Source organism: Plectropomus leopardus, chromosome 22 (assembly GCF_026936395.1).
Source record: "Plectropomus leopardus strain MGB_pleo_1.0 chromosome 22, ASM2693639v1, whole genome shotgun sequence".
NCBI lineage: Eukaryota > Metazoa > Chordata > Actinopteri > Perciformes > Serranidae > Plectropomus > Plectropomus leopardus.
Window position 1 is genome coordinate 25347136 of NC_142197.1, and position 24862 is coordinate 25371997.

The 24862-nt window shown below is 37.9% G+C and overlaps 1 protein-coding gene across 1 annotated transcript in view; it reads right to left on the reverse strand.

Moving 5' to 3' along the window:
- Positions 1-22633: 22633 nt before the first annotated feature.
- ttll12 (tubulin tyrosine ligase-like family, member 12) overlaps positions 22634-24862 on the reverse strand; it is a 36976-nt gene continuing 34747 nt past the window's right edge. Inside the window, exon 14 of the mRNA XM_042510926.2 lies at positions 22634-23021. Coding sequence (XP_042366860.2) covers positions 22870-23021 — 152 coding nt within the window. The 3' untranslated portion in view covers positions 22634-22869. The remainder of the gene's footprint in view (positions 23022-24862) is intronic.

A 24862-nucleotide genomic window follows, 5' to 3' on the forward strand; every position in this document is an offset into this window, starting at 1 on the left:
CTTCAACATTTCCCAAAAATTTCAACATTTCCCAGAACACGACAACATTGCCCAAAGAAGACAAGATATCCTAAAACACTTCAAGATTTCCCAGAACAAGACATTTCCCAAAACATGACATTTCCCAAAACACGACAACATTGCCCAAAACAAGACAAGATATCCTAAAACACTTGAAGATTTCCCCAAAGACTTGAACAGTTTCCAAAACACTTTAACTTTCTTCGAAACACTTGAACACCTCATAAAATACTTCAACATTCCCAACACACTAGACAATTTCCCAAAATACAACATTTTGCAAATCATTTCATCTCCCATAATACATTTCCCAAAAAATTCAACATTTCCCAAAACACTTCAACATTTCCCCAAACCCTTCAACATTTTCCAAAACACTTTAATAATTCCCAAAACACAACATTTCCCAAAACATTTAATTCCCAAAAATACTATAACATTTCCCAAAACACATTTCCCAACGTATGACAACATTTCCCAAGACACTACAAAATTTCCCAAAACACCAGTGTTGTGTAAAGGCCTTTATGTTTAATGAAATATGCATGAAGAAATACATTTATTTCACATCATCATATCATGATTGCTGTGTGCCTCCCTTACCCATCTGTATCGCTCCTTTTTAAATTCAAGGAGTCGTAACAAAATGCATCCATTTATTCAAAATGAAACAAACATTTTCCTTCTTTACTATGTTTTTTAAAAGTGCGAAAGTGAGTGTAATATAATAGAATCCTGGGGTTAAAAAGTAACATCATATAATAAACATCTAACAATAAATAAGAAAAAATAAGTATATGCAAATAAAATTAAATCCAGTGGAAAAAATCTGTGACGTATTACAAAAGATTTGCAATATTATATAATAAAAATCAGAAAAGTTCTCATGATGTGTTCAACGCGACCTTGTAAGATTTAGGTTTTGGCGAAAACAATCAATAATAAACAAATCAATGATACTGGCATTCATCGTACGAGTGGCAAATAATTTCATTTTCATAATTACAAAACAGATTTTTCATCAGTGTCATCTGTGAATTTTGGGAGCATCTGGCTTACAAGATAAATCAAATGTATCATTGTAAATGAGACTTCTGGAACAGTCACACTAAGATATGCTATTTCAAAAAATGGTACGACATAAAAAAACAAATAATAAGTTCAGTATGAAAAATAGAACTGAATACAATTACAGTATGATTATAATAACAAAATCTAAAACCTCCAGTCCAGGTTAATGGGCAGGGCTGATGTGCTGTGACATCACAAATGATGTCACCAGTCCAGCTTCATGGGCAAGACTTGTGTGCCGTGACATCATGAATGATGTCACCAGTCAAGGTTATTGTCAGGGATTATGCCTTGTGACATCACAAATAATGTCACCATTTGTTTCAGAGAGTTTATGAATAGAACCCCTGGTCTGCGTTCAGATCATCGTTCCCTCCAGTCTCTGGAGGGAGTGTTGCTGGACTGCTCTGATGCCCGGGGCCCAGCCGCTGGCAGCGCCCTGCTTCATGCTACATGTTGCGGGCCAGTTGTTTCGCGTAGGGCTCGGACAAACCAGAAGTGTCCGAGCCCGCAGCGCAAGCGCGAAACTGACTGAGACTGCTCCAGGCTGACTCTGTGGAGACCAGAGAACCAAGCGGGTGGGTGGGTGGCAAAGAAGCAAACAACACATCAGTCATCGTGGACGGATATATAGTGGTCGTCGGAGGACCTGTTTACATCCAGCCATTAGCCGAAAAACCACTGCAATGTATCAACGAGCCGGTGACGAAGACTGACGGAGGTTAAACTGAGTTACTTAATGATACCTTCAAGCTCCATTCAGTTAAAATGAGCACCAAGCGAAAGTCAAGTTCTCATGATGTGTTCAACGCGACCTTGTAGGATTTAGGTTTTGGCGAAAAACAATCAATAATAAACAAATCAATGATACTGGCATTCATTGTATGAGTGGCAAATTGTTTCAATTTCATAATTACAAAACAGATTTTTCATCAGTGTCATCTGTGATTCCTGGGAGCATCTGGTTTACAAGATAAATCAAATGTATCACTGTAAATGAGACTTCTCCAACCCTTTAACAGTCAGTAAGAAATGCTGTTTCAAAAAATTATACGACATTATAGACCATAGAATATGTTAACAAAATGCATCCATTTATTTAGAACAAAACAAACATTTTCCTTGTTTAATGTGTTTTTAAAAAGTGCAAAAGTGAGTGTAATATAATAGAATTCTGGGGTGAAAAGTAACATCATATAATAAACATCTAACAATAAATAAGAAAAAATAAGTAGATGCAAATAAAATTAAATCCAGTGGAAAAAATCTGTGACGTATTACAAAAGATTTGCAATATTATATAATAAGAATCTGAAAAGTTCTCATGGTGTGTTCAATGCGACCATGTAAGATTTAGGTTTTGGTGAAAACAATCAATAATAAACAAATTAATAATACTGGCATTCATTGTATAAGTGGCAAATTGTTTCAATTTCATAATTACAAAACAGAATTTTTCATCAGTGTCATCTGTGAATTTTGGGAGCATCTGGTTTACAAGATAAATCAAATGTATCATTGTAAATGAGACTTCTGGAACAGTCACACTAAGAAATGCCATTTTAAAAAATGGTACGACATTATAGACCATAGAGTATGTTAACAAAATGCATCCATTTATTCAGAACAAAACAACCATTTTCCTTGTTTAATGTGTTTTTAATAAGTGCAAAAGTGAGTGTAATATAATAGAATTCTGGGGTGAAAAGTAACATCATATAATAAACATCTAACAATAAATAAGAAAAAATAAGTAAATGCAAATAAAATTAAATCCAGTGGAAAAAATCTGTGACGTATTACAAAAAATTTGCAATATTATATAATAAAAATCTGAAAATACAATTTACTCAATAAAGTAAACAAATGAACAACCAAACAAAAAAATTATAAAAGAAAAATTCATTTAAGTACTGAGTGTCAAAAACAATAATAATATATGGTATAAAAAAAAAAATTGTAAGTGGCAAATTGGTTCAATTTCATAATTACAAAACAGATTTTTCATCAGTGTCATCTGTGATTCCTGGGAGCATCTGGTTTACAAGATAAATCAAATGTATCATTGTAAATGAGACTTCTCCAACCCTTTAACAGTCAGTAAGAAATGCTGTTTCAAAAAATTATACGACATTATAGACCATAGAATATGTTAACAAAATGCATCCATTTATTTAGAACAAAACAAACATTTTCCGTGTATAATATATTTTCAGAAGTGCAATAATGAGTGTAATATAATAGAATTCTGGGGTGAAAAGTAACATCATATAATAAACATCTAATAATAAATGAGAAAAAAACAAGTAGGTTCCAAAAAAAATGAATCCCGTCGAAAAAATTTGTGAGGTATTTATGGTTACAGAAAATTGGCAATATTATATAATAAAAGTCGGAAACTACAATTCCCTCAGTAAAGTAAACAAATATGTAAACAAACAAAGAAAACTATTCAAATAAATTCATTTCAGTACTGAGAATCAAAAACAATAATTATATACGGTATAAAAACCAAATAATAAGTTCAGTATGAAAAATAGAACTGAATACAATTACAGTATGATTATAATAACAAAATCTAAAACCTCCAGTCCAGGTTGATGGCAGGGCTGATGTGCCGTGACATCACGAATGATGTCACCAGTCCAGCTTCATGGGCAAGACTTGTGTGCCGTGACATCATGAATGATGTCACCAGTCAAGGTTATTGTCAGGGATTATGCCTTGTGACATCACAAATAATGTCACCATCTGTTTCAGAGAGTTTATGAATAGAACCCCTGGTCTGCGTTCAGATCATCGTTCCCTCCAGTCTCTGGAGGGAGTGTTGCTGGACTGCTCTGATGCCCGGGGCCCAGCCGCTGGCAGCGCCCTGCTTCATGCTACATGTTGCGGGCCAGTTGTTTCGCGTAGGGCTCGGACAAGCCAGAAGTGTCCGAGCCCGCAGCGCAAGCGCGAAACTGACTGAGACTGCTCCAGGCTGACTCTGTGGAGACCAGAGAACCAAGCGGGTGGGTGGGTGGCAAAGAAGCAAACAACACATCAGTCATCGTGGACGGATATATAGTGGTCGTCGGAGGACCTGTTTACATCCAGCCATTAGCCGAAAAACCACTGCAATGTATCAACGAGCCAGTGACGAAGACTGACGGAGGTTAAACTGAGTTACTTAATGATACCTTCAAGCTCCATTCAGTTAAAATGAGCACCAAGCGAAAGTCAAGTTCTCATGATGTGTTCAACGCGACCTTGTAAGATTTAGGTTTTGGCGAAAAACAATCAATAATAAACAAATCAATAATACTGGCATTCATCGTATGAGTGGCAAATTGTTTCAATTTCATAATTACAAAACAGATTTTTCATCAGTGTCATCTGTGATTCCTGGGAGCATCTGGTTTACAAGATAAATCAAATGTATCATTGTAAATGAGACTTCTCCAACCCTTTAACAGTCAGTAAGAAATGCTGTCTCAAAAAATTATACGACATTATAGACCATAGAATATGTTAACAAAATGCATCCATTTATTTAGAACAAAACAAACATTTTCCGTGTATAATATGCTTTAAGAAGTGCAATAATGAGTGTAATATAATAGAATTCTGGGGTGAAAAGTAACATCATATAATAAACATCTAATAATAAATGAGAAAAAAATAAGTTGGTGCAAAAAAAAAAAAGAATCCTGTCGAAAAAATTTGTGAGGTATTTATAGTTACAGAAAATTGGCAATATTATATAATAAAAGTCGGAAACTACAATTCCCTCAGTAAAGTAAACAAATATGTAAACAAACAAAGAAAACTATTCAAATAAATTCATTTAAGTACTGAGTGTCAAAAACAATAATTATATATGGTATAAAAACCAAATAATAAGTTCAGTATGAAAAATAGAACTGAATACAATTACAGTATGATTATAATAACAAAATCTAAAACCTCCAGTCCAGGTTAATGGGCAGGGCTGATGTGCCGTGACATCACGAATGATGTCACCAGTCCAGGTTGATGGACAGGGCTGATGTGCTGTGACATCACAAATGATGTCACCAGTCCAGGTTGATGACAGGGCTGATGTGCCGTGACATCATGAATGATGTCACCAGTCCAGGTTAATGGGCAAAACTTATGTGCCGTGACATCACGAATGATGTCACCAGTCCAGCTTCATGGGCAAGACTTGTGTGCCGTGACATCATTCATGATGTCACCAGTCAAGGTTATTGTCAGGGATTATGCCTTGTGACATCACAAATAATGTCACCATCTGTTTCAGAGAGTTTATGAATAGAACCCCTGGTCTGCGTTCAGATCATCGTTCCCTCCAGTCTCTGGAGGGAGTGTTGCTGGACTGCTCTGATGCCCGGGGCCCAGCCGCTGGCAGCGCCCTGCTTCATGCTACATGTTGCGGGCCAGTTGTTTCGCGTAGGGCTCGGACAAGCCAGAAGTGTCCGAGCCCGCAGCGCAAGCGCGAAACTGACTGAGACTGCTCCAGGCTGACTCTGTGGAGACCAGAGAACCAAGCGGGTGGGTGGGTGGCAAAGAAGCAAACAACACATCAGTCATCGTGGACGGATATATAGTGGTCGTCGGAGGACCTGTTTACATCCAGCCATTAGCCGAAAAACCACTGCAATGTATCAACAAGCCGGTGACGAAGACTGACGGAGGTTAAACTGAGTTACTTAATGATACCTTCAAGCTCCATTCAGTTAAAATGAGCACCAAGCGAAAGTCAAGTTCTCATGATGTGTTCAACGCGACCTTGTAAGATTTAGGTTTTGGCGAAAAACAATCAATAATAAACAAATCAATAATACTGGCATTCATCGTATGAGTGGCAAATTGTTTCAATTTCATAATTACAAAACAGATTTTTCATCAGTGTCATCTGTGATTCCTGGGAGCATCTGGTTTACAAGATAAATCAAATGTATCATTGTAAATGAGACTTCTCCAACCCTTTAACAGTCAGTAAGAAATGCTGTCTCAAAAAATTATACGACATTATAGACCATAGAATATGTTAACAAAATGCATCCATTTATTTAGAACAAAACAAACATTTTCCGTGTATAATATGCTTTAAGAAGTGCAATAATGAGTGTAATATAATAGAATTCTGGGGTGAAAAGTAACATCATATAATAAACATCTAATAATAAATGAGAAAAAAATAAGTTGGTGCAAAAAAAAAAAAAGAATCCTGTCGAAAAAATTTGTGAGGTATTTATAGTTACAGAAAATTGGCAATATTATATAATAAAAGTCGGAAACTACAATTCCCTCAGTAAAGTAAACAAATATGTAAACAAACAAAGAAAACTATTCAAATAAATTCATTTAAGTACTGAGTGTCAAAAACAATAATTATATATGGTATAAAAACCAAATAATAAGTTCAGTATGAAAAATAGAACTGAATACAATTACAGTATGATTATAATAACAAAATCTAAAACCTCCAGTCCAGGTTAATGGGCAGGGCTGATGTGCCGTGACATCACGAATGATGTCACCAGTCCAGGTTGATGGACAGGGCTGATGTGCTGTGACATCACAAATGATGTCACCAGTCCAGGTTGATGACAGGGCTGATGTGCCGTGACATCATGAATGATGTCACCAGTTCAGGTTAATGGGCAAAACTTATGTGCCGTGACATCATTCATGATGTCACCAGTCCAGCTTCATGGGCAAGACTTGTGTGCCGTGACATCATGAATGATGTCACCAGTCAAGGTTATTGTCAGGGATTATGCCTTGTGACATCACAAATAATGTCACCATCTGTTTCAGAGAGTTTATGAATAGAACCCCTGGTCTGCGTTCAGATCATCGTTCCTCCAGTCTCTGGAGGGAGTGTTGCTGGACTGCTCTGATGCCCGGGGCCCAGCAGCTGGCAGCGCCTCTGCTTCATGCTACATGTTGCGGGCCAGTTGTTTCGCGTAGGGCTCGGACAAGCCAGAAGTGTCCGAGCCCGCAGCGCAAGCGCGAAACTGACTGAGACTGCTCCAGGCTGACTCTGTGGAGACCAGAGAACCAAGCGGGTGGGTGGGTGGCAAAGAAGCAAACAACACATCAGTCATCGTGGACGGATATATAGTGGTCGTCGGAGGACCTGTTTACATCCAGCCATTAGCCGAAAAACGACTGCAATGTATCAACGAGCCAGTGACGAAGACTGACGGAGGTTAAACTGAGTTACTTAATGATACCTTCAAGCTCCATTCAGTTAAAATGAGCACCAAGCGAAAGTCAAGTTCTCATGATGTGTTCAACGCGACCTTGTAAGATTTAGGTTTTGGCGAAAAACAATCAATAATAAACAAATCAATAATACTGGCATTCATCGTATGAGTGGCAAATTGTTTCAATTTCATAATTACAAAACAGATTTTTCATCAGTGTCATCTGTGATTCCTGGGAGCATCTGGTTTACAAGATAAATCAAATGTATCATTGTAAATGAGACTTCTCCAACCCTTTAACAGTCAGTAAGAAATGCTGTCTCAAAAATTATACGACATTATAGACCATAGAATATGTTAACAAAATGCATCCATTTATTTAGAACAAAACAAACATTTTCCGTGTATAATATGCTTTAAGAAGTGCAATAATGAGTGTAATATAATAGAATTCTGGGGTGAAAAGTAACATCATATAATAAACATCTAATAATAAATGAGAAAAAAATAAGTTGGTGCAAAAAAAAAAAAGAATCCTGTCGAAAAAATTTGTGAGGTATTTATAGTTACAGAAAATTGGCAATATTATATAATAAAAGTCGGAAACTACAATTCCCTCAGTAAAGTAAACAAATATGTAAACAAACAAAGAAAACTATTCAAATAAATTCATTTAAGTACTGAGTGTCAAAAACAATAATTATATATGGTATAAAAACCAAATAATAAGTTCAGTATGAAAAATAGAACTGAACACAATTACAGTATGATTATAATAACAAAATCTAAAACCTCCAGTCCAGGTTAATGGGCAGGGCTGATGTGCCGTGACATCACGAATGATGTCACCAGTCCAGGTTGATGGACAGGGCTGATGTGCCGTGACATCACAAATGATGTCACCAGTCCAGGTTGATGACAGGGCTGATGTGCCGTGACATCATGAATGATGTCACCAGTTCAGGTTAATGGGCAAAACTTATGTGCCGTGACATCACGAATGATGTCACCAGTCCAGCTTCATGGGCAAGACTTGTGTGCCGTGACATCATTCATGATGTCACCAGTCAAGGTTATTGTCAGGGATTATGCCTTGTGACATCACAAATAATGTCACCATCTGTTTCAGAGAGTTTATGAATAGAACCCCTGGTCTGCGTTCAGATCATCGTTCCCTCCAGTCTCTGGAGGGAGTGTTGCTGGACTGCTCTGATGCCCGGGGCCCAGCCGCTGGCAGCGCCCTGCTTCATGCTACATGTTGCGGGCCAGTTGTTTCGCGTAGGGCTCGGACAAGCCAGAAGTGTCCGAGCCCGCAGCGCAAGCGCGAAACTGACTGAGACTGCTCCAGGCTGACTCTGTGGAGACCAGAGAACCAAGCGGGTGGGTGGGTGGCAAAGAAGCAAACAACACATCAGTCATCGTGGACGGATATATAGTGGTCGTCGGAGGACCTGTTTACATCCAGCCATTAGCCGAAAAACGACTGCAATGTATCAACGAGCCAGTGACGAAGACTGACGGAGGTTAAACTGAGTTACTTAATGATACCTTCAAGCTCCATTCAGTTAAAATGAGCACCAAGCGAAAGTCAAGTTCTCATGATGTGTTCAACGCGACCTTGTAGGATTTAGGTTTTGGCGAAAAACAATCAATAATAAACAAATCAATGATACTGGCATTCATCGTATGAGTGGCAAATTGTTTCAATTTCATAATTACAAAACAGATTTTTCATCAGTGTCATCTGTGATTCCTGGGAGCATCTGGTTTACAAGATAAATCAAATGTATCATTGTAAATGAGACTTCTCCAACCCTTTAACAGTCAGTAAGAAATGCTGTTTCAAAAAATTATTCGACATTATAGACCATAGAATATGTTAACAAAATGCATCCATTTATTTAGAACAAAACAAACATTTTCCTTGTTTAATGTGTTTTTAAAAAGTGCAAAAGTGAGTGTAATATAATAGAATTCTGGGGTGAAAAGTAACATCATATAATAAACATCTAACAATAAATAAGAAAAAATAAGTAGATGCAAATAAAATTAAATCCAGTGGAAAAAATCTGTGACGTATTACAAAAGATTTGCAATATTATATAATAAGAATCTGAAAAGTTCTCATGGTGTGTTCAATGCGACCATGTAAGATTTAGGTTTTGGTGAAAACAATCAATAATAAACAAATTAATAATACTGGCATTCATTGTATAAGTGGCAAATTGTTTCAATTTCATAATTACAAAACAGAATTTTTCATCAGTGTCATCTGTGAATTTTGGGAGCATCTGGTTTACAAGATAAATCAAATGTATCATTGTAAATGAGACTTCTGGAACAGTCACACTAAGAAATGCCATTTTAAAAAATGGTATGACATTATAGACCATAGAGTATGTTAACAAAATGCATCCATTTATTCAGAACAAAACAACCATTTTCCTTGTTTAAACAAGAACAATCTCTGGTGAGGAGGTGGCAGGGGGTCATTTGGTTGTCATTTTGGAAGTGTGAATGTCTTTCTAATCTATTCAAACGAATTCAGGTCGTTGGCTAGTTGACAGTTTCTAACAGTTTGGTGTGATGTTTTCCTGCAGGCCTGTCCAAATGCCCACATTTCTGAGTGCACATGCTGTGCCTTCAGCATTACAGTGTAGCTTCTCTTTGCTAATGTGATCTCCTTTGTCAGCAGGTTTGTGCATCAGATGGAAGTAGCCAGTTAGGAGATAAAATATTTCCCCAAACTCTTCAACAGTTCCCATAACCCGACAACATTTCCCAAAACACTTCAACAGTTCCCATAATAAACTTACAAAAAATACTAGCATACAACATTTCCCAAAACACTACAAAAGATCCCAAAAACACTTCAGCAGTTCCCATAACACTATAACATATCCCAAAAACCAACATTTCCTAAAACAGTTGCCAAAACACTTCAACTGTTCCCAAAACACAATATCATTTAGCAGAACACAATATTTTACAAAACACTTTGATTTTTCCCAAAACATTACATTTACCAAAATCCGACATTTCCCAGGGAGATGTGTAGCCTTTCAGCTGGCTGCTATAGACTGATCATGGGGAACAGTATGCCGGAAAAGTGCCAGCATTTCTGGAAAAGGCTACATGATTGAAAACATATGTGTAACAGCAATATGTATATACACAACTGAATGCTCTTTGTCCTGCCCTAATTTCATGAAAAAGAGTCAAGTCAATTTTATTTATAAAGCCTATTATCGCATATCACAATTTTTCTCAGAGGGCTTTACAGTATATAACATTCCTCTGTCCTTAGACCGTTATATTGACTAAGGAAAAAACTCCACCAAAAACCCATATAACGGGGGGAAAATGGAGCAATAGATGTCATTACAAACAACTAAATTACAGTAGATGGCAAAATGATATACAGGAAAGACAGGGAGAGAAAGAGAGAGAGAAAGTAAAAGAGAAAGAGGGAGGAAGAGAAAAGGAGAGGGGGGGAGAGATGCTCAGCAATAATAATGGTAACAATAACATTACATTAAACTGTAACAATAAACACATACATTTATTTAATTTAAGATGGCATGTAATAGCATGAAATGTTGCATGCAGATATTGTACTGGTGGTTGTCATGGCTCTTGGTGTTTTCCATTGAGGGGGTGAAAGCAGGGTCCCCAGCAGGGGTGTGAATGGGGGTAGAGATAAGATCTATAGATCTGAACGGACTGAGAGCCTGTTTCCACCTGGAATTATCATGCGGCATGCATGATCTGATTACAGGAGACAGCTCCAAACACCTTACATATGGCTTTTTGTTGTAAAGATTACAGTCAGCATTCACACTCAGGACAAATGACTCTGCAGCAGACATGGGTATTTATCGGCTCCAGCTCCTATCGGCATTGATGGAAACAGCTGGAATCAGCTGCACGCACTCAGAAGAAATATTTAGAATGTAACTTAAACATACAAAGTAGGAAAACAGGAGAGGGTGAGAAAGCATACACCCTCTCAGTTGCTGAGCATGATCTCCACATGAGGAAACTGAAATCTGATCCGAAGTGCCTATCTACAGTGTTAGCAGAAAATAACAGTATTTAGTTTGAGTTTAGATGAGTAAACATTTAATCTGTTTGTAACCTATGTGTGATATTATAATTAATCCAAGTTGCGTTAGTTTTTTTTAAAGAGGCTTTTATTGCCTTTAATGGACAGGACAGTTTAAGCGTGAAAGGGGGAGAGAGAGAGGGGGCAACATGCTGCAAATGGTCGAGGCCGGAATCAAACCCACGGCTGCTGCGGTGAGGATACAACTGCTGTAAACGAGGCGCCGCTCTATCCACTAAGGCACCAGGTGCCCCAGCATTAGTTTTTAAAAGTACATGACCGACTCCTGGGTCCCCAGAAAAGGTTGGAGATACCCCAGAGTCTCCAAAAGATCAGAAAAGTGAGTGTTTGAGAGTGTTAGTCCAATCCCAGGATCCTGGGAAGTTTGTTGTTGTGTTTTCAAAGGCCGCAATAAACTCCCTTTTACATTTAGCAAGAATAGCTAAAGTGGATCTGAGTTTGAGTTAATTTTAGATAAGTCTTCTGAGAGGTTTTTCCACAACATGAGATGAGATAACAAGCCACCACAACAAACCGTCTGTCTCTCTCCAAGCAGTGCTCAAACATTGTTCCAAATTAGTCTGCACTAAGTTTGAAAGAGAGACTGAAATAGTAAGAGAAATTTATAAAAAGATGAATCCACTGTAACATTTTCACGAGCCTCCATGCTGCTTTCTGCTGTTTAATAACTTGTTTTTTGGCCTGTCCACAATGTCTAATGTGACACACCACAAAAAAACCCCTGAAAGGCATACTCGTCTGCTGCAGAGCCATGTACACAGCATGGTCTACTGGCAATGAGAAAAGAGTCTATACCCTTATTGTCGTGGGTTTTACTGTGTTTACTGGCATACTCACAATTCTTGCCAAAGTGTGGCAGCTCAATATCATAAACTTTATTCACTTTTACTTGTAGGCATCAGCTGTGCAAACATATACAGCAAGTAGGCCTACATCAGGGATACTTAACTTGCTTTGCTTGAGGGTGACTTTTGCAAAATTAGAGGAGGATTTAAAAAAAAAAAAAAATAGCAAAGAATTCTGAAAATAATGGTGGTGGACAGACAGCGAGTAAATACATGAGAAATACCTAAAAGTCAGACACGATTAGAATCGAAGACACGTGGAAGGAACATGAGAAGGAGGGATCTCCTGGGGCTCCCAGAGAGGACGGTGTCATCCCAGAGTCTCTAAGAGTATAAGAAGATGCTTTTGAGAGTGTAAGTCAGATCCCGAGTTTGACTCGAGTTAGTTGTTGTACTGCCAACTAGTCCAATAAACTCTTTGTTTGCAACTGACTCTGCTTATCTCCAGTGAGCCACGTCATCAGTTTTTCCAAATATGGCTTTTTCCAATTGCCTGAAATACCACCTCATGCAAGCGCTAAGACTTTTTTGCGATAAAGGGGATTCGTTTTCCAAATTGTTACCATATTTTTTTCCGTTGGCATATTTTATATCCCCAATTTTAATTTGTGCAATTTGAGGGTTAAACCTGCCTAGTGATAAGTGAAGGCATTTGTGTATAGAGTATTTCAGAAACAGATCAACAAATCTGAATCATGCGTGAAAGCAGGGACTAAGTTTTGGCAAATTGGCCTTTTCTAGCGTAGCTAGCGTTATGATTTGGGATTTTTAGTTACAGTTTTTCTCAACTGCTATGACCCATTAAACTAAACTGGAATCCACCTGATCCTCATCACCTTCTTAGCAGAGCAGAAGTCTTCCCTTGCAAATGTGTTGACACTTTTTCTTTGATTTCACACATTCTTCACACCCTGTTTTTAACAGTTAGTGCCACTCTCATATACACACACCGAACTCTATTGGAATAACCGTCACAAACAAAATAAAAACATCTATACACAGCAACATCACTTCAGCTGCTCTCAGATGCCTTTCACATGTATTGAAATCTTTAAATTGGGGCAATTTCTTTGAAAAACATGGAAAAAGGCAGTGAGTGACTTGACAATGGTATGTTTAAAAAATTGCAAGAAATAAGTCAATTTAGAAAATCATTTTTAAAAAGGTAGAGAAAACTGTTAAGGGGAAAAAAGTAAAACACAAGGGAAAAACTATATTTGTAATTATCATAATTACACGTTTAGAATTATGTTACAAAATCATAATTCTTTAAAGACATGTTCAATTTCCTTTCTTTCAAAACTAATTTTCAGTCCTCAGACCCTTGGTCCTCACACCTTCATTAAGTCTGTATGAAAAGGAAGCAAAAACACAAGTTTTGCATTTGAATTTTTGTTGGTGAGAAGAGATAAAAAGGAGGTTCACTGAGGTCACTGTGAGCCAGGTACTGTGTGGAACTACATGTAATAATGTTTGTGTTGGAGAAAGACACAACACAGCTCTGTCCTTCAGTCTGAAGGGAAACAGATAAGGTACCTGGAGGAGTTTCTCTCTCTTGTGTGTGTGCAAAGGTAGCATACCCTCTGAGGGCACGCTATTTGGTGGTTAAGTCTTAGAAAAGAGTGAATTGATAGGTGTTTTTTATGCCAAACTAAAGCAATCATTTAATAATGTATTGATTAGTTAATATGTTTTGATATCATTATGTATCGTATCTGTTATTAACATTTTATAATCATGCATATCAACTTTTACATTTTTCATGTTAACTTTTAGATCCTCCATATCTTCACTGTGTCCTCACTATACTCTGAACTGAACAGAACACACCGGCGATACTAAACTTATGGCCTGCAGGTCAAATCGGGCCCCCAATAGAGGGCCATATTCTAATTCACAATAAAAATAAAGTGATTGACTCTGTGTTTGTTTTTGTCCTTTTAGGCCATGTCCACACAGAGACAGAACCGATCTATTTCTTTTTCGTTTTAAAAAAGTTTTCTGTAAAGACGGAATCATCTCAAGGAATGTGTGTGTCCACGCAAAACCCCTGAAAACGCTGTAGTATATATGCCAGGCCTGTAAATGGCGCTATCACGCTGCCACAGAAATACACCAAAAACAGAGAATAAGGCACGGAGCATGCGAATAAAACTTGTGTGATGAAAACAAACACATGAAGAAAAAGATGTCGGAGAATACGAATCGAACTAGAAAGGAGACATTTGTGTGGAGTGGAAGACATTAAAATCTGGAAAACATCCTAAAATCAGAGAAATGTCCTAAAAAACTTCAAGAAAATCAGAGAAATGTCCATCATACTAGAAATGTCCTAAAATCTAACAAATCAGAGAAAATGTCCTAAAATCTGGAGACTTACCATAAAGTCTTGGGAATGTCCTTAAATCAAGCATGCTTAAATTCTAGAAGAGTCCTTAAATCTGAGAGATGTCCTAAAAACCAAGAAATATCCTAAAATCCTAAAATCCTAGAAATGTCCCAAAAGTCAAACATTAAAAAATCAGAGAAATGTCTTAAAATCCTGGATATGTCCTTAAATCCAACAAATGTCCTAAAATCATATACATTTCCGAAAGTCAGAGAAAATATGTTAAAACTGGAGAATTGTCCTAGAACACAACAAAATGTTGTTCTAAATCTGAGAAACAACCCAATATCCTACTAATGTCCAGAAATCTGACAAATGTCCTAAAATCAGAGAACTTTCCCAAAGTAAGAGAAATTTCCTAAAATCTGGAGAATTGTCATCAAATCCTTGAAACATCCTAAAATCTGAGAGATGTCCTAAAAACCGAGAAATGGCCTAAAATCCTAGAAATGTCTTGAAAATCTGAAAAACATTCTAAAATCCTACAAACACCATAAAAGCTGAATAATGTCCTAAAATCCGAGAAATGTCCTGAAAATCTAAAAAACATCCTTAAATCCTAGAAATATCTTAAAATCCTACAGACATCATAAAGTCTGATAAATGTCCTAAAATCAGAGAGATGTCCTAAAATACTATCTTAAATGTCCAAAGAATCCTAGAAACATCCTAAAATCCTAGAAATGTCCTAAAATCTGACAAACTGTCCTTAAATTAAAGCAAAATTTCCTAAAGTTAAGAAATGTTTAGAAATCTGACAGATGTCCTAAAATCCTAAAAACATCCTTAAATCTTAGAAATGTCCTAATATCCAAAAAGCATGTATGGGCCTGCTGCAACAAGCCCCTGGCCTCGAAGCAAAGCAAGTTGAATATCGCTAGTTTACACACACAGTTGAAATTCTCTGTGCTCATACAGGGGAGGCTCATGGCTCCTCTGCAACCTGTCATGATTGAGAAATACAACATTTGGGGTCAGTGATACCATATAAGGAGATGTTTTGCTCTATTAATGGCTGAGCTGATTGCTAATCTGTCAAGGAGTGTTTGGGATTATGGAGGTTTCATATCCCAAACTCTCTTGAAAGTTGTTTTTTTTGCCACATTTCTGTTTTTCTTCCCTACATGTACATTCCCATACCCACACATATCTCTGCACAAACAGCTACACATCAAATCATCAGCTCATGGACACACACATTTTCCCAAGACCAAGTTCTTCTTCTTTCAGGAGACTTATAACACAATCATTAGCAAACTTTAAAAAGTGTCTGATCTGTTGTTTACTTTGAAAGCTGTCCTATAGGGAAAATAAAGACCAGGAGACAGAACACACCATTGAGTGGATGAGTGAAGCTTGTTTGAAACTTCACAATTTAAGGAATAGTTTGGATTTTTCGGTCCACTTTTTAATGACTTAATGAACAACGGAGGAGAGAGGATGAAAGTGAAAGAGGAGAACACTTGAATGTATGAACACCAGTGTGCTGGACTCAAGCGCGGTCCACAGGAGGTGTGAAAGTAACTGTGCCGTGTCTGTGCTGCGGCCACTGCAATGACAATAACATAACTAACTCCTGTCACATTATAAGAACATAACTTATAACCAAAAAAATGTATAAAGGAACCAGATCGATGATTGTTTTTCGTGACAAATATGTGCTCTAATTATTTCATCACAGGAAAATAAGACTGCATGACTTACATGTTCTTAAAGAGCATATGTAAACGTTTGACCAAAACTGTAAGCATCATAAACATTAATTTTCCACAGAGCTGACTTTCTGCAATTATCCAAAAACCAGTGGAAAAATCCCATAGGCTTTTTGTCAAGGAAACCAAAACGATGTTAACGCTGCCTTCATGTGTTCCTTGAAAATACAGAATCAATATAGAAATGGCTGAAAGCATGGAAACCGTGTCAACAATTGACAGTAAAATAATATACATTGTGTTATTTTGTTCCTAGTAGCTATCATTAACCTTTAGTAGTTGAACATTTTAGTATCTGCATCTATTAGCTGCCAAAAAAAGCCAGGTGGGTACAGGCGAGCTAGGCGAGTACATTCAATACTCTGCACAAAAATTCGCTTTTCAAAATTCAGCTTTAAAAAATATTATACATTAATATTATTTTCTACTTTAATTAAGTTAAAGAAAATAGTGTGAAGGGCTAAGCAATTAATTGTACACAGATGCTTTCTGGGTCAGACATGCGTCAGATGCATGGTGTAAGCGGCGCTGGAGGGACATTGTAGCGGGATGGAGCAGGAGATAAGGTGATGCTCCAGCCAAAATCCTCCCACTCTGCTCACATGCTGTGATTCCAAGATTAAACAAAAATACACAATCTTTCCAAAATGTTTGCCATGTGCATGAACACAGCCAGAATTATCAAAAAAATGAACAATGAAAAGCGGGTAAAATGCACCAAACATAAGGGTTAAACACTAAAGTCACACCATAACACAAATTAGATAACTGACTGAGGCGGTGGAAGACCAGCAGCTCCTGTGCTCAACAATGTTAAAGTGACTTTTTGTGTTTTGCTTTAATAAACACTTTATATACCCGACTAATGTCTCTCAATTGTGTGCGAAAAGTGTGCAATTTAACATATTTATGAATACTTAATGCCAGGGGAACATCAGCCTGAACTCGTTCCACAATGTCCAAAGTCCAAATAGGAGGCATCATGATAACCAACAGATAATGGTGGGGGAGGATCAGGAAGTGTACACTCCAGGTCTGCTTTAGTTGGTGTGTGTGTGGCTATTTTGTTTTTTAGGGAGCTAAATGATGTTGATGATTCGATTTAGAAAGAAGAATAAAACATGTTTTCTCATGGTGGACATCTAAATCCTGTGTTTGTCATATTATGTATATGAGTTATATCTGTATCGTATGAATTGAAACTATAAAAAAAATAAGAGAACCAGCTCAGTGCAGTTCGAGTTAGAGGTGAAGAGAAGAAAAAAGAGAAAGAGACAGCTGAGAGTAGCATGAAGGAGGCAGCCAGAGAAAGGAGAGATACAGAATGGAATGCTACACTGGTGGAGAGAGGCAATTCATTTTTTGCACCAGAGAAAAAAAAAGTCGATTAATGATTCATTGGGCATTATGCTGACACAAAAAGAGCTTCTGAAGTCAAAATTCATAGGTCTGTGTTGGTTGAAGACAGTTATATCACAAATACATTTATTAAGAATTCATCAGTTCACAGGAGAAAAGGCACAAAGTGATGAGGTCGTCAGCCAATGCTGAAATCCACCACTTCACCACTTTTCGTTCCTTATAGCCTGACTATCTTCCTGCCTATCTCTCCTCTAACTGGCTGGAAACCCCCTCTCTTCTCCACACAGCAACAATGGTCCTTTGCCATATTTAGCGTCACCCTTGCCCAAAGTTTGGGAAAGTATCAAGAACATTCACTTTCACACCTGCATGAAATGACTGTTGTAGTCATGAGTATTCATCAGCTCCGGCTCTGATCGGCATTGATGGAAACACAATATACGGGTAATCGCGTTCTTACATATCTACTTCCACATAGCTACTTCCTTTGTGAACCTTAGGAAGGCTAAATTCCTTAGCAAGATCCTGGTTAACTTCTACAGAGGAGTGATAGAAAGCATATTGACTGGAAACATCAAGAACTGGCATGGTTCATGCACGGCCCAGGACAGGAAGGCTCTACAGCGGGTGATTCAAACTGCCCAGAACATCACTGGTTCCCATCTACAGAGCATCAGTGACCTCGGTGAAGTGAGGTCTGACAGAGCCCAGCGGATGCTGAAGACAGCAGCCACCCCAGCCACAGTCTGTTCACCCTGCTGCATTCTGGGAAAAGATACAGTATAAGTATCCGCTGCAGAACCACCAGACTACAGAGCAGCTTCTTTCCCCAGGCTGTACGACTCCCCAAACTTCTCCTTTAACTCCAAAAAGATGTAGCAGAATTTAGGATCAACTTTAAATTGAATTTCTTCTTAAAGCACGTATAAGAAAAATAACAATACATCTACCAACAATACATGTACCTTGTTAAAATTCTGAAAATGAATGAATATTTGATGTTTATGTTTAGGACTGATGTGCTGTATAGTGTGCTTTGATTAACCTTCATATCCTGCTGATCAGATTTTTAGTAAACAAAGATGGCTTGCCAAACAGGACATCTGAGTCTTCATTGTTTTCTTCTAGATTCCAAGAATTGTAGGTTGATTACGAAATTAGAAGGTCAAGGAAAGTTAAGCAATGCTTATTTTAGGAAGCCGCCCATAGTTTGGCAATGATTCCTAAAGCTTGAGTGTGTGTGGCTCAGACATCCTGTGTATTTGCTGAGAAACCTGTATGTTCTGATGTTATACATTTCAAACTGTTTTTGTTACTAGATTCATTATTATTTGTCTTCATTTCTGTTTATTTTATGAGGTTATTTTCATTTTTTGGATTTTACCATATATTTCAAACATTTTTTTTTTTTTTTTTACTAGATTAGTTTTTATTTGTATCTCTTTATTTTATTTTATTTTGTTTTATTTTATGTTTATTGTATGAGGTTTCATTTATTTTTAGATTTCTATAGCATTACATTGATTTTGGGCCCATTTTTATAATTCATTATACTGGGAAAATGTTTTTTTTCTTAATAAAATGATGCATTTTGTTAACATATTCTACAGTCTATAATGTTTTGTTTCTTTTTCTTTTCACAAAGGCATTTCTCAGTGTGACTGTAAAAAGGTTATATTTAATATGCCTGATTTGGACAGTGACTTTGTTATGTGAGAAGCTGAAGAGAACTTTTCACACTGTAGAAAAGAATGTTCCCAGCAAGCATTGGGCATCAGCTTAAGGAAATGAATATGGAAAAATATTACAATAAAAGATGAATAAGAATGGTTTGAATGCAACTTGGGCCCACTGATAAGATATCTGAAGGGTTTGCTGGATGTGACTAGGGAAGCATAATTACAACCTCTACAATAAAACTCTTTATGTACTTTATGTATACGAAGTAAATATAATTTACGGTATGCCATGAAGGATACATTTCTCTGCCTTCATCTGCCTGTCCTTTCTTACTAATATTTTTTTATTATCATAGCCTATATGTATATATATATATTCATACAAATTTTTAATTGTTTTTCTTATCAATGTTAAGAGACTGTATGCACTGATTGTTAGTTTTGTGGGGAACCTCACTTGTCAAAGCCCCTTGAGGGTTTTCTGGGTTTCTCCTGCATGTCTCCTTTTCTTGAAATGTTTAACATTGTTGTTTTTAATATGTGCTAAATAAATCTAATCATGTGTGAGCTCTTCTAGAGCTTCTTGCTTTTACTTGGCTTTTCTCTAATCGAACACAAGTTATTCAGACAGGAACTGAATAACTTGGCTTTTCTCTAATCGAGCACAAGTTATTCAGTTCCTGTCTGGATGGTCTGTCTTCCTTATTCTTCATGATCTCTCTGGACTGCTGCAGTCAACAGCAGGCCTCACTGTGCCCCGCAGGGCTCGAGGCTCCGCACAGTCCTGGACCCTCATTGCATGTGGACCACTGACACGTCAAGCAACAAGGAGGTAAAGAAATAACAACAAAGTGGACAGTGGGCTGAGGAGAGAGGTGAGTGCATGTTTCACCCTCTGAAACCTGAATCATTTACTTTTCTGGGGCCTCATGTACAAAGGGTGCGTACGCACAAAAACGTGGCGTACGCTCTTTCTCACGGCAAAGTTCAGATGTATCAAGAGTGAAATGACCGTGGAAATGTGCGGTGCCTCACGCCAACTTCATAGCTGGCGTACGCACGTTTCTACAGCCGTTGATACTTTGGCGACACTCAGAGGTGATCCTGGGAAACATAAAATAAACACGTGTAACCAATCCGTCCTCTGAATGATGACTTAATGATGTGCACATCAGAGACACATGAACAATTAACACCAGTGAACAATTAACACACACACACACAAACATACGTGTCTCCAATTACATGAGTGGATATAAAAGCGTGCGCAAAGTGGTGCAAAAAGTACCGCTGAAAACAATGGCAGCTTTAGCAGCATTAGAGGACATTGCAAATGGTGCAATTAGAAGAGAGCGTGTGTTTCGAGACAGAGACGATGTACTGGCACACGATGACGACTGGCTCATCAGCCGCTTTAGGTTCCCGAGGGCAATCCTCGTGGAACTGTGCGCAGAGCTGCGGCCGGCCTTGGAGCGCAACACAGCCAGGAGCCATGCGCTGCCTGTGCCCATACAGGTGCTGACCACACTGGGGTTCCTGGCAACCGGGGCATTCCAGAGGGAGCTGGCCGACCGATCGGGACTGTGCCAGTCGACCCTCAGCCGAGCCATGCCAGCCGTGTGGGACGGAGTTATCCGCATGTCAGCCAGATATATCAAATTCCCATACCATGCAGCTGAACAGGTCAACATTAAAGCGCAATTTGCAGCGAGAGCCGGTTTTCCTAATGTAATCGGAGCTATCGACTGCACACACATTGCTATACAAGCGCCGTCACATGATGAATTTGTATACGTGAACAGGAAACACTTTCATTCCATCAATGTACAGATCATATGTGATGCGCAAATGCAGTTAACCAACATTGTGGCGAGGTGGCCTGGTTCAACGCACGATTCACGCATTCTGAGTAACAGCATGGTTGGGAACAGATAAGCTGGCACTGTGCGCGATGGGTGGCTTCTTGGTAAATAAATTTGTCGTGTAATTGTCCTAATATTAGTCCCTGTGATGCGCATTGAGCATGTGCGCCCCCAAATCATATCCCGTCTTCACCGCATCATTACAGCGGTTAGAGTTAGTGACTTGCTGTGTTTTGCTGGTTAAACTACAGTTTCAGATCTTTCTAACAAGCCCCTATTTGTCACTGTGCGCAACGTACTCATGTTAATAACCCCGTGCGTAAAGTGTGCATAAAGACTTATCAGCCTCACCTTCTCCCCGGCGCACTTCTGCACTAATTTGCAACAATAGTGTGTGATCCGTGTAAGTGTATAAACTTAATGAATGGAAGCTTAAAATCCCGTCTTACTCATCTTTTGTTTCTTATTTTCTGATCGTGCAGAGGGGAATCTCAGGTGCAGGGCTTATTTAAATATGATTTGCGTATTTAAATGGGGGCGTGGACAGGGAGTGGTCGGGTACTCCAACATGTGTGCTCAATTCCACGCTGATTGGGATGTACAAAGGGAATGTGCTTGGATTCATGCGTGCGCCCAGATTCATACATCAGGATTTTTTTGTGCGTACGACGTTTTCTGGATTTGAGCGTACGCCATGTTTCAGTAGGAAATCCACGCAAGTCTTTGTACATAAGGCCCCTGGTGCTGCATTCAGACGCCTTTTACAAGTATTTAATCCTCTGAAACCATGAGCACATTGGTTTGATTCCTTCAGATTCAGAAAATTATTTTTCTCAATAGCCTGGAAAAATTAGTAAACGTATATTTCTAATTATAATAATTCTATGACTTCCTTACTTAACCTTCCTTTGCTTCCTCAGGAAACAGACACCATTGACAAATGTCTTCCATTTGACCTGGCTGATAGTTTTTACTAGATCTCCTCAGTTGAGCACACTCACATTTCTGCCTGGACACAGAAAAAACAAAAACAAACTCACAAAAAAAACTACAAACAAAATACATACACAACATATATTATATAATATACAACAAAATATGGTATAATATACAATAAGAATTCTATTTCTATTGCTATATCGTTTTTTTCAAAACTTTTCATTTCCTTTCAAGTTTGTGCCCCAGTTTTTATAATGTTTTAGATTTTTTTTGTTCCAATTTTCTTCTCTTTCCTTTCCTTTTTTTTTTAACTTGTTTTTTGCATTATTCATCTTAAGTTGTCATCTTCCCATGTTTTCAAAAGAAATCATGCCTATTTCCCTGAGTGTCAAAGGGTGAAGTTTCAAAGCACCAATCATTTATGATGCAATTCCATTTTATCCAAAAAATGTTTTTATTGCTTATTTGTACATTCGAGTTTTGGTTTTCATCACTGAGTTCGTAACGGCAGCAGTTTTGGGGACAACTGTAATAAATTCATCAATAGGAAAAAAAAGTAACAATTTTAAAATTTTGGGACCTGAGCTACAGAGGCAAAAATGTTTCATAGGCTCCTAAAATCAAATTGGAAAGATGGTCGATACACTGGCCGTGCTGTGGAGTCGATCATAGGATCTGGGTGACCGGGCACTGCTCGGGCTGATCCAGGAACAGAGTCTGGAACATGTGGTTGTAGAAGGAGGGGTGGTAGAGGCAGGCCCTTGCACAGTCTGGGCTGAAATTCATCTCCAGGATCTGAGGCTGCATGACTCGCTCACCTGAGCAAAGATCACAACGTTCAAACGTTAGAGACAACACATGATGACTGTGGGAGCTGGAAGTATCTTAAACAAAGGCAGCCACAGCACAGGTTTTGGCTTTTAGCCTTTATTAAACAGGACATCTTAAGTGTGACAGGAAGAGAGAGAGAGAAGGTGACATGCAGGAGAAGGGCAGCAGGATGAAGTCGAACCCATGGCAGCTGCAGCCTCTGTACTTGTGTCGCCCGCTCTAGCACATAAGCTACTGGACGCCACAAAAAAGTATTGCAGATTTGAATATAAACATATATGTACAATGCACTTAATTGCATCAACCCTTAGGGCCTGCTTTTTAAAATTAAGTTTTAATTATTGCACACACTTGTATCACGCTGCGCACAAAATGCACCTTTAAAATTAAGCTATAAAAATATTATACATTCATATTATTTTCTACTTCCATTGAGTTAATTTGTCTCATCAACATCAGTCCTAATCATAAATATCAAATATTCACTGATTTTCAGAAGAAGAGTTTAAAACTTTAAATGCCAGGTTTTTATCATTGCTGCCACTATTATATAAAAAAAACAACAACAAACAAACAAACAAACAAAAAAAACCCCCCACACAAACAATGAACTATTTTTAATATACTAAGTAGATTACTTTTTTTAATTATCACAGCCTGGGATATGTCAATGATTAGCAGTAACATTCATTTGATTATTCAGTATTTTGTCAAATACTCACATTTCCAACACTCTGCACACAAAATGAGCTTTTCATAATAAGGCTATAAAAACATTATACATTAATAGGAATTAATAGGACTTTTTTGAAACCAACATCAGTCCTAACCTATGAATATCAAATATAGTTAAAGATATGTCAATGATTAGCAGCAACATTGAGTGTGACAGTGCACCTAATGGAAATAGCATGTATTATCTCCACATGCCAAATATGGTCAAAAGTTATGTATTTAAATTTTGGAGTCACTTGCTTTCAAAGTAAAATACTTTTGGCTGATTTCTGTTTCCATGGAAATATATGTGGTCTGAGTAATAACTGGAAAGCAACATCAACAGATCCATGTAATGAAACTTCGTAAGTACAAACCCCTATTCCAATGAAGTTGAGACATTGTGTAAAATGTAAAAAAAAAAACAGTGTAAAATGATTTGCGAATCCTTGTCAACCTACATTCAATTGAATACGCTACAAAGACAAGATATTTAATGTTCATACTGACAAACTGTATTGTTTTTTTGCAAATATTCACTCATTTTGAATTTGATGCCTGCAACATATTCCAAAAAAGCTGGGACAGGGGCAACAAAAGACTGGGAAATTTGAGTAATGCTCAAAAAACACCTGTTTAGAACATTCCACAGGTGAACAGGTTAATTGGAAACAGGTGAGTGTCATAATTGGGTATAAAAGGAGCATCGAAAGGCTCAGTTGAACTTAAGAATTTCATCATCTACAGTCCATAATATCATCAAAAGATTCAGAGAATCTGGAGAAATCTCTGCATGTAAGCGGCAAGGCCGAAAACCAACATTAAATGCCCGTGACCTTCGATCCCTCAGGTTGCACTGATTAAAAACCGACATCATTCTGTAAAGGATACTACCATGTGGGCTCAGGAACACTTCAAAAAAAACATTGCCAGTTAACACAGTTCGTCACATGCAAGTTAAAACTCTACCATGCAAAGTTAAAGCCATATATCAACAACACCCAGAAACACCACCAGCTTCTCTAGGCCTGAGCTCATCTGAGATGGACTGACGCAAATTGGAAAGTCTGACGAGCCCACATTTCAAATTGTCTTTGGACATGGATATGGTGTC